We start from the raw sequence: 11432 nt of genomic DNA on the forward strand, positions 1-11432 counted from the left end.
AAAAGTGGCGTCGTAACACGCTGTACTGTGTGCAACTCCACAATGATGCTAATCATCATCATGTGTTTTAGTAACACAAGAGGGCGAGGCCTGCGTGTTCCCCTTCACGTCCATGAAGAGGTTGTACACTGAATGCACCACAGATGACAGGACCGATGGCAGGAAGTGGTGTGCCACCACCGCCAATTATGACCAGGACAAGAAATGGGGGTTCTGCGAGCCAGGTGAAATGACCCAAAATCTACTTTTGTCTGAGAAACAGGTGAAGTAAGACTGCTTTTATATTATTCATATATTTTTTTCTCTCCCCTGCAGCATCTGCCAAGCGGCAGTCATCCATATTGTTTAGATGTGACCCCTCTGCAGGCCATGGCTCCCCACAGCTGCTCTCAGAAACAGCAGGTTGCTCAGCCACCTTTCAGTGGAGTACCAGCGCTGTGTGCCCCCCCCGGAAGATGGAGTGCAAGCTGGTCAGCCAGCATCAGACCTTTGACCTGCGAGTCCTGTCCTCCCTGACTGAGCCGTGGAAGTTCAGCCACCGAGGCGACTCGTAAGACTGTCTTGGCAATGAGACATCTACTGCACGCTCTTCTTGTGGCTCACCCTCCATCTCCATCTCCCACAGCTATTTCATCAACCTGTGTCAGGGGATTCACGGCGGACTTACAGATTGTCCCGAGGGAGCCACAGTGTGTCGGCGCTCTGCGGCAGGAAGGACCCAGACGCTGGGCCGCGTCTACACTCAGAAGATGAGCTACACTGGTGGGAAATAATGACATATTCTATGCTAGATTACCTCATACAACATAGAAATACCTCTTTTTGCTCCCGTTTCTTTTACGTCACAGCCATGTCACCGTTTAACAGCGCTGTTAGCGTTACTTGCGTTGCATAATGGCACTCTCTATGGAAAAATGTGATTCAGGAGCAAGAAAAAAACAATAAAAACACAAACAATATCGGACAAGTGATAAGGGGTGTTCCGATACAGTGTTCCCTCATTTATCACGGGGGATAAGTCCTCGCAATAAGTGAAATCCCCGAAGTAGCCAACGTAATAATTTTTTTTTTTTTACAATTATGATGCCTGTAAAACCCCTCAACATGCACTTTATACACTTTTCTCAGACAGGCATGAGGATTTTCTCACATTTCTCTCTTTTTTTTTTTTAACTCAAAAAGTTCAGAACTTTGATTGAATTTTAATGATCAACCTACGAGGTTGGACACAGGAAATTCTGAAGTTACTCACATGTATTTCACTCCTCCAGAGCCTTTTCGTCCTGCTGCCGTTCCGCTGTACTGTAGCGTTTTTGTATCCTTGTTAAAACATATTCCTCCTGTCGTTGTATTTTCCTCCTCCTCGAACCAAAGATTGATTTATTCCGTAATGGCGCCCTACCGCCGCAACTCCTACCTTCCTTCAGCATGTCCCAACTTTTTGTGCGATGGTTAGCATCCTCCTCTGCCTTTTGGGTGTGACTGCAGGTGCCTTCGATGGTACAGAACGTTTCATCGACATTGTGGGTGTTGTCGGGGTTAAAACCTGCAAACATACAGCACTGCAGAGTCACACTGCTAGCGATGGAACATTTACTGTATGTCAATTTGGCAAGCCCAATGCATTCTGTACTGCACAGGAAGGCACAGAGGAGATTGATTGACAATGATCTACAGTCCGTTAGCCAGTCAGGATGCAGACACAACATGTGGGTTCCCCCTTAGCCAATCAGGACGCAGAACACAATGCATGTTCATACGCTGTTAAAGAAAAAAAGAAAAAAACACTAAAAAAAATTCCGCAAAACAGCGAGTCCATGAAACCGTGAACCGTGATGTAGCGAGGGAACACTGTAAAACTGTTTTACTGTTTGTGGAAGGGTAGAAAAGGCTTGATGAGATTATATTACTCATAGAGAAAACAATAAGAACAATAAAAACGGATCAATTTACTTCTTAAAGCATGTAGGGCCTAGGTTCCCAAAGTGGGGTACGCCAATTGGGGGTACGGGAATAAAAATGAAACACCATTAGCGCCTAACACTCACAATTACGAGCGCACCTTAACGCCTCATAGCACAGAGCGGCGGTCATAGTAGAAAGAAGGAAGGAGACACGACATGAAGTGTTTCATTGCGCTGTGTGAGTTCTATGAATAAGCACTTAAGTTTGACGATTATGTTGTGTATTAAGAGTGTTTACTCGTGAAGGTTTAACTTATATTGGTGTTCCAATCCCCACAAGGTGAAAACCTGTCAATGTATGTGCGTGTCAGGATGAGAGAGTGGACAGTCCCCTGAAAATGAGGCTTTTTGCTGCTTGATTGTACTTTTGAACTTTGGATACTGTTTTATCATGTTTGTTCAACTTTCCCGTTCAATTTGGTATCAAATTTATATGCAGATTTAAATCATAGCGATTGCAAGTGGACAAAATTGAAGCTCAAGTTCAAAAAGGGAAGGATCCCAACATCTGGCAGAAATAAAAGATATGTAGGACGAATACTTAAATACTTAAAATACTATTCATCTCCAAGAGAAAGTCACATCTTATCTATGTATCAGTGCTCATGTAAAACATTGATCAAAGCACAATTACTATAAAATTAACCAATTAATCATGTTTAACATATCAATTTAATGAAATGTAAAAGTGGTTTATGTTTTTTAAGTGTGCAGCAGCAGGGGGTACATGGCTTCAAGTCAAATGTCTGAAGGGGTACGTGACTGTAGAAAGTTTGGGAACCACTGATGTAGGGTATACAGTAGTTTTATCCACAATATAGCGATGTTCGAGGTGCTCAATTAAGCCATTAAACCCGAGTTTCCCATGTGATGCTGCTTCAAATGCACGATGAGTTTGGTCGTATTCGGCTTGTGCATGACAAGTTTTGCACTCATCTTTTTCGGACTGAAAAATACACACCGCCGACATCACTCCTACTCCATGCTTAACATGTTAGCACACGCTTTTGTTGCGATGACGTGGGTTGTATCCAGCTGCTGCTGCTGCGTTGGAGTCTGGAATCGACTGCTTGTATCAGAGTGCCAATATTGGAGATTTTAGATGCAGGCCAATATAATCCAATGCTCGTTTTTTTTGTTGATATCTGATATCAATATATGATTGAGACACCCCTAGAGTGATGATGTCGGCCGGTATTAGCCTAAAAATGAGATATCAGCTCATATCAGCATCGGTTTTTCTGCCGATATTAATATCCATTTATGAGTGAAACCTCATCAAACTGCACCGTGTTCCACAGAGCAATGCTTGCTAGCTCAGTACGACTGCAGCCTGGAATTATTTCCGAGTTTTGCCTTTGGATTGTAAATATGCAATTTGCAATGATTGTGAAGCTGATTATGCGATGGGGGAGTAAAGCGTCCTCCTTTAATATGTCTAATCTAATACTGTATAACACTTATGGAAGAATCACCCCTTTACAAGCAACACTTCAAGGGATCTGATCAAGTTGCTGTGTATACAAAATATAAGCATGTCACCTCTACCTTCTCTTATAGACGGAAAGATTTACATCAGCTATTCAGCCGGTGATGACGTGTGTGGCAACAGCGTGGCAGCAAAGACGGAGATCCAGCTGACCTGCGGCTCCACAGTGGGACACCCTACCATCATCAGGTACATGCCTGACATGCAGCCTCCCTGGATAGGCCCAAACTCAAACCAAATGCTTCTAAGATAACTATTAATGTGTACCCAAACTCTGTATTGTTTGGCGCCAGCGCCAACATAAACGGCAGTAACCAGACCGAAAAACGAAGTGGCTTTTGGTGCCAGATGAATGCGTGACTCAGCCACCTGCAACAAATGCTTGAAGGTCATATTGCCCACGTAACACCTTAACACGCCAACAGCAGTGCTTAATTCCAACACGGTAAACTCACACACGCTCCTCCGTCGTTGACATCCACACCAACATGCAACACTTCCTCAGTACCCACCAGCGACATGTGAGGTACATTTGGTACCGTTATCGGGTAATATGTAAACTATACCCAACCCTACAGATAACATTCATTTACTTTCAAGTTCAGCATTCTCTAACTTACAGTTAATGCCCAAAGCCTGTTTGCCTTTAAAGTTAAAGTTTGCCTCCTTATGGTGTCATTATGAAGCATTACAGTACAGTTGTCCCTCGCTACATCGCTGTTCAAACATTGCGCCCTCACTCTATCGCGGGCCACCGCAATGGGCCAACATTCACGTCATTCATTCACAAATGGTAAATGTGTTCCACTGTTACCACATTGAAGGTGGTCCACTCGTCCCTTGAATAGGAGTGCTGCAGGTGCAGCTCGTCATTCTCCCCGCCACAGGGACTTGTACCCCGGCAGGAGAATGTGCTTACAACAGGCACGCTGAACACAGCAAAAGAAAATAAAAACCAAGCAACTGGGCTTAAAACACAGCTTGTTTCAGTGTTTCTTTATGCTTCAGCTACTGCGCGTCCTTGTCGGCTGCCTCATATAACTGCCGGTGTTTTTGTACTTAACAGCGGCGAGGATCTCCTGCTCTCCTGCCATTTTTTTTACTCATGTCTCCGCCCGCGTAGTTAGAAAAATTGGGAGGTGCGTGGAGCGGGAATTTTCCTGCATGAAAAGGGCCGCTTGAGGGGACATCGGTGTGAAAATGACGTCCTTTGTCCACACGGACCTCACGGAGGTGGAAAGCATAAAACAGGCTCTAGAGTCTTCCCCAAGGATACTTCGACATGATCATGGGAGGACGGAGGATCGGATCTGCAACCTTCAGGTTGGGAGACGACTACTCAGCGCCACAACGCTCATTCTGCCGTGTATTTGTGTCTTAGTTCATGTAGCTATTTTATGGTTGAAAATGCTTAATTTAGACCAAGAATAAGTACAATTTTTTTAATTTTATTTATTTTTTACTAATAATAGGCCGTAGTCAACCACAAACCGCGATCATTTATGAATTAATTATTTTTTTTAAAAGAGCGATAGAGTGAGGGAGCAATGTTTGAACCGTGATGGAGTGAGGGACGAGTGTATCGCAGGTTTAAATGCTCTCACAACAGGCACAATATTAATAACATAATAATCAATAATAACACGGGCTAATGTTGGGGCCATAGCCCACGACAAGGTAAAACTCAACACTGATCCTCCAACATCACTTCCTGTCCTCTACACATCTGTTCACCTTCCACAAAGGTCCCCTAGGGAACACATTTACTGCGACACGAACACACAAGCAGGAGTTACATATTAAATGTCTTATTTACTCTTATTATGTCTGCTATATCGGGTAATACGAACCATTTAAAGCCACCAATACACTGATGAGTCAACAGCCACCGAAGAAGAAAGCAAGGAACTGCTTATTTATGTCTAATATGGCATATTTTCTCTGATTATATCTAACATATTAGGTAACACAAATGTAAAGGTGACTACATGGGTCTAGATGGCTGTAATATTGTTTAAAACTCTATTTAGTAGATCAGAAACAGGTTTTCTATGCCCTAACTACGCAAATACTCCATGCAATAATATTGAATCCTACTTTGCGGAAATTCACTTATCGGTGTCGAGTCTGCAACCAATTAAGCGCCATAAACGAGGGACGACTGTATGGAAGAATTGGCATGGCCTCATTGTCTACGAAGCATGGGATCATACAATTATGAATGTCATTTGTAGTCCGAACAGTGTTTGATGCCACATGTTTGCGTGCAGCGTCAACACGGCGTCCTGCCTCTTCGTGATTGGCTGGGAGACTCGCTGGGCGTGTGCCATCAAGCAGCGTGAGGTGGAGATGGTGAACGGAACCATACAGAACCCTGACACCGGCACCACCCTCAGCCTGGGAGAGCTTTACTTCAGGTAGCGCAGGCGTTTGCCATCTTTTCCAACAATATCTTGATGAAGATACATGACACTGCACTCGTCACACAACTCCACGTCTCATCACGGTGCAGGTGACTGTGCAGCACATTGTGTGATGTAGCCCACATATCTTCAAAGCCCTCTGTCCTTCCCCCAGTAACATAAGTCATAGCTTACAGTACAGCATTTTTTCAGGAATAGTGCAATCAATCTCCTGGCTTGAGGAGTACAAAGTCAGCCAAGGTTGATTTATTTAAACAAACCAAAAAATCGTTTGGGTAGATCCATAGTATAAAAAGTATTGCTTGGTGAGGTACAGTACATTAATTCCAACGATTTTGGACATGATCTGGCCCACTCCCGTCCAGTATCGCTGGCATTTAGGACATCCCCAAACACGGTGAAGTAGAGTATCTCCTTCTATACTTTTAATACAGATGTCATGGATATTAGGAGACCAGCTGCTCAACAGGTGTTTTTATTATAACTAGGGGTGCTCCGGTCCATCGGCCACCGATCAGTATTATTTCCATGAAAAAGCGCGTGATCGGCATGTGTGATACATGTCTTGTAACGCTGATCCACTCCGCCCCCTACTACTGCAGCATCCAGCCTGTAGCGACCGTCTCCCGCCCACTTTCCCTTCACCCTGCGCAGGCGTACCAAAGCCAAAACAAACATGTCTGCCGTGTGGGACTTACCTGTCGTTGTGAGAGCGATACAAGTTTTGCACCCCGCAACACATGCCACGGAAAATATCTCGCCAGGGTAGTGCATTTAAAAGATTTTGTTTGGTGCAACATATGGGGGGCGGGCACTTGGCAGGGTGTGATGAGTTTTCAAGGCTCGCGTTGTGATCATCGGTCGGGCGGCGGCTAATGTAGCCAAATGCTTGACGCTCGCCCGTGTGTGCGTGGCAGTCGGAGGTCTAAGGCGGATGGCCTGAAAAGTGGTTGGATTCGTCCCACCTGTGATGGCCGGCTGTCGTCGGCAGTGGAGGAAACCGGGTCTGCCGACTGCCTGGGGGGTCCTGCTGGAGCGCCATCAAGCTGTGTGCTCTCGCATCCAAAGTCTCCTTATAGAAAGCGTCGGATCCTCTAAGTTTCACCAGTGATTTAAAAAAAATACGTCAAATACGTTTTGTCTAAATGAAGGTGATTTTATGGTTGGGGCCACCAACGTGCTGCCCGCGGGTACCACATGAGGCGCCCGCAAGCCTGCTTTGCATTCAGGTTTTCCGTTAATAATGTGTGAACACTAGAAAGAAATACAAAATGTGAGATGTGGATACCAACATTTTGTTAATCTTCTGGGAAAAGAAGCTTATTGGCTTTGTTTGGGTTGGACTAAGCTACGAAAATAAATGTTACAAAAATGAGTAGCTCTTGGCCATTTTCATTTTGTAAAAGTTGCTCTTACAAGAAAAAAACATTGGTGACCCCTGATATAGCCAATAGTAAAATAAAAAAATTGCACTTAATCTATGTGATCTGTATCAGTATCGGCCGATTTCACTCCTGGATGATCGGTATCGGCGGCATTCCTAGTGATAACCTTATTTTTGTATTGATTCCACCTTCCCTTTACTTTGTATGCGTGTCCTCAGCCCTCACCAGGCCTCTGGAGACATCCGGCCCAATGGTGACCGCTACATCTACCACATCCAGTTGTCTGGACTCACCAACAGCTCCCTGCCCAGCTGTGTCGGTGCCAACATCTGCCAGGTTAAACTCAACGGAGCCTACAGGCGCCGAATTGGCTCCTCCAGCAAGGCCAAATATTTCATAAAAGGTATTTAACCTTCCTGCCCCCATCTTTAGCTGGTACGTTTGCAGCCTGGATATGTACTTTAGAACTTCTGCATGGATGATCACATCTGGCACGCTCAGCCTCCTGGAAGTTAATCCATCATCCTTTTGTTCATCAATGTCAAAAGGAGTTTTTTTATTATGTCATTTGGAGATAATTGGAGAGCATTAAAGGAAGTGACCATCACATTTAAAATTCATGGAATCCAATTACATAACGTTGCACACTAGCTCAAAATGCTAGCACTCGGCTGTACTCGTGTAGCTTAGCATGTTTGCGCTGCTGTCAATCAAATACCTTCTTCATCACTGACGTCAGGTGGAAATCTGGACGTGATGGTGCCCTCGGAGTCTGCATGCGGGCGGGAGGTGACCCAAATGGTGTCTTCCACCATCATGTTCCAGTGTAACCCGTCAGCGGGCGTGGGCATCCCTGAGTTCATGCTGGAGACGTATGAATGCCAGTATCTGTTTGTGTGGCACACCGACGCCGTGTGCGGCCTCACGTGAGTACACCTCTTGGACCCTCTGCGACGTACCACCCTTGAGACAACTCCGACATGTTGATTTGCTTGTCTTGCAGGACTGTGGACGCGGGGAGGCTTGACGATGACAGCGTCCCAGGGACCAGGAGGAGCCAGGTGGCGGGGATGCTGCTGAGCCTCCTGTTGCTGGGGCTGATGGCGTGTCTGCTGGCGTTCGTGCTGTGTAAGAGGGAGAGGAGGTGAGGGCGCTAAGGAAGTGCTCAAGTTGATAGGCTTCTTTTAACGTTTGCATGCGTGTCTTTCATGACTTCAGAGAGATGGTGATTCAGAAGGTTGCCGGATGCTGCAGGAGAGGCAACCAAGTCTCGTATAAATACTCTAAGGTACTGTGTGCTCTTCTAATGAGGAAATGAGTCTTGTTCTTTCAAAGCGATACCGGTAACTGTGTGCTTTTCAAGCCCGATGTGGAACCGATTTTTATATCTCCTTTTTAAATTTAGATGAAAGGAAAACGTTTTTTATTTTATGTGAGACATGAACACAACACTTCCTCGGAAAGTGAATGTTTGTTTACAAGGGAGCTCAGGGGAAGTACCGACAGGACGTTAACGTCACAGGCAGCAGAAAAAAGGAGCGATTGATTTGCTCACCCGTACAGTATGGGTGATATCGCTTTTTTTTTTCAATTTTCAGATTTATCGATGTGTCTTAATTCCCTCGTATCGGTCTGATAATTATCGTGCACCTAATGATAAGGAGCGCAACATGAATCAAAGTTTAAAGTCCACAGAGGGTGGGTGAAGGAAGGTGTGATGCTCCTTAGGTCAACATGGACGAAGATGCAGGAGAGGATGAGATGGAGTGGCTGATGGAGGAACTCGAGGGTCCGCCCGCGTCTTCTCACCACGTCCGAAGTAACCACAGCAACGGTCACATCAAGACCAAACCGGTGAACACGGACGGCCTGCGCTCCTTCTCGCTGGATGAGCAGGAAGACGACAGCGAGGACGAGGTGCTGAGCGTCCCGGGCGTGCGTGTGGTCAAATCGTCGTCCGCCCATCGCAGCGTCTTCCTGAAGGTGAGCGTCCTCGTCCAACGCGCTGATTCAGAAGTGTTTTAAAAAGGAAAAACACTCACCTGGGTGGTCTTTTCCCGGCCAGGAGGAGAGCGACGAGGACCTGGTGGGCCTCCTGGACGAGCCCAACAAGAAGAGAAAAAGCGGCAAAGCTCGGCCATCGGGTCGCAGCGACACGGTAGCCAAGGGGAGGCGGGAGGACGACGACAGCGATGAGGACCTCCTCAGGGTGTGACGCATAAACCCCCACCCACCCACCCACCATCAGGACTACTCTCTCTCAGTGAATGTCGCCATAGCAACACCCTCAGCATACTGACACTTTTCCTCCTCTCTTTTTGGGATGCATTTTGACGGAGTCTGACTCTACCGTGTTGCCACCTTATTTATTGATGGATGATTGATTTCACGTGCTTCAACATGGCTCATGAGTCTTGTCAATGATCCACAAGGCGTCACTGATCACGTTGGTCTCAAAATGACCGCTAAGGCCTGACGAGAAGCCACCAGTCAACCCAAAAACACAAGTTTCTTCTCAACATGTCATTGACTTTTCTTTTTGAACTTGGTTGTATCTGTGCCATTTCCTTCAGCACTTGATCTCACAGCAAGTGTGCCCGTGTCTTTGCAGAGTGGACGGAAACATCTGGGTTGTTCTCGGTCATCCTGTTAGGACTTTTAAGACGTCTTGTCTGGCGAGGCGGCACGGTGGTGAAACGGGTCATGACGGCTGTCAAACAAGGAGCTCCAGCTGACGTAGGCAGTGAAGGTCAGTGAAGAGCTTCCAAAGCAGGGGTGTCCAAAGTGCAGCCCGGGGCCCTCAGCACATTCTAAAAATATAATTTAAACAGAAAACAGAAAAAAAAAAAATCTGCAGTCATTTTACCAGCATAAAGTCAAAATATTAAGAGAAGAAAGTTGTACTCTAACCAGAAAAAGTCATGATTGTATGAGAACATTGTTTTAGTAGCATAAAGATGAACTGTTGAAGAAAAAAGACGTTTTTTTAAAAAGTCCTACTATTATGAAAAGCAAACCAACAGATAAAGTTGGAATATCTGAAAAAAGTTACAACATCAAGAGAACAACGTCAAAATATGAGGGGAATGAAGTCAGAATTCCAAGAAGCAAATATACAAGAAGAAAGTTGAACTAGTTGGAAAATTTCAAAAAACAACAGAAGAAATGGAACAAAACGGCCATCGTTTTACTAAAATAAAGTCAAAATATTAAGCGAAAAAGGTATTCGAACGAGACAAGACTTTCAATTTTATGAGAATAAACTCATAATACTGCAAGAAAAAATAACGTTATTTTAGTAGCATAGAGTTAAGGTATTAAAGAAAAAGTCATAATATTATGACAATTATAACAAAACAGTATAAAGTTGTCATTTTTGGAAAATGAGGTTGGGAACAAGTTATAATATTATGGAAATAAAGTCCAGATATTACGGAGATAAAGTCATAATATTCTGAGAAGAAAATTTACAAAGATTATTTGAGAAGATTTTAAAACAGCAAAAATGGGGAAAAGAGCAAAGTTGATACTAATGATAGGCTTTTTCGTCTCGTTGACAAAGTTGAGATGAGGTTTTTCTTGAAAGATATAAAACGTCTTCGCAAATCATGTGTTGCTTTCCAAAAATATCGAAGTGGCAAAGTTGCATCCTTTCTTTTTTCACTACGTGGCCCTCACTGGAAGACGTTTGGACACCCCTGTTCTAAAGGGAACGAAGACGCGTGTTTGTCTTCTTGCGCTGTTTACATCTTTCCAGCGTGAGGATTGTCTTGTTTGGGATCCCGTACGTTCTGTGCGTCATTTCTTTGTTGTGATTATTTAAGTGTGTGAGCCGATTCTGCCAATGGATGTCAGTTGAGGAAGGTGAAGTTGTTTTGAGAGCGGAGGCCGTGGTTCCTTAGGCCCGCCCCCTTCTCGCCGAAGCCATATTTCTGCACCTGATGAGATGATTGGGCCTGCTGATTTTAGGCAAGTTTTTTTTTTTTCCCTCTTCCGGAATGAAGCATTTCATAGCCAAATGCATGCCAATCATCAACCTGATAAAGGCAACATTTGTAAAATGATTAGTTTGTTTCGAAGCACTTGGGAAGGACATGTATTGCACCAGAGTGGCGCGCTGATCTTCTTGCAGCGAACAGCAAGTCTCAGCCTGTCGAGCACGTCATTGAGT

General features: G+C 44.8%; 1 protein-coding gene across 1 annotated transcript in view; it reads left to right on the top strand.

Annotated features, from left to right (window-relative positions):
- igf2r (insulin-like growth factor 2 receptor) overlaps positions 1–10165 on the top strand; it is a 44830-nt gene extending 34665 nt beyond the window's left edge. Inside the window, exons 41-51 of the mRNA XM_054760882.1 lie at positions 72–224; positions 316–550; positions 626–762; positions 3525–3642; positions 5724–5870; positions 7480–7664; positions 8001–8187; positions 8265–8405; positions 8480–8549; positions 8990–9244; positions 9327–10165. Of these exons, the coding sequence (XP_054616857.1) occupies positions 72–224; positions 316–550; positions 626–762; positions 3525–3642; positions 5724–5870; positions 7480–7664; positions 8001–8187; positions 8265–8405; positions 8480–8549; positions 8990–9244; positions 9327–9476 (1778 nt within the window). The 3' untranslated portion in view covers positions 9477–10165. The remainder of the gene's footprint in view (positions 1–71; positions 225–315; positions 551–625; positions 763–3524; positions 3643–5723; positions 5871–7479; positions 7665–8000; positions 8188–8264; positions 8406–8479; positions 8550–8989; positions 9245–9326) is intronic.
- The last annotated feature ends 1267 nt before the right edge of the window (positions 10166–11432 follow it).

Source organism: Dunckerocampus dactyliophorus, chromosome 19, assembly GCF_027744805.1.
Source record: "Dunckerocampus dactyliophorus isolate RoL2022-P2 chromosome 19, RoL_Ddac_1.1, whole genome shotgun sequence".
Classification (NCBI taxonomy): Eukaryota; Metazoa; Chordata; class Actinopteri; order Syngnathiformes; family Syngnathidae; genus Dunckerocampus; species Dunckerocampus dactyliophorus.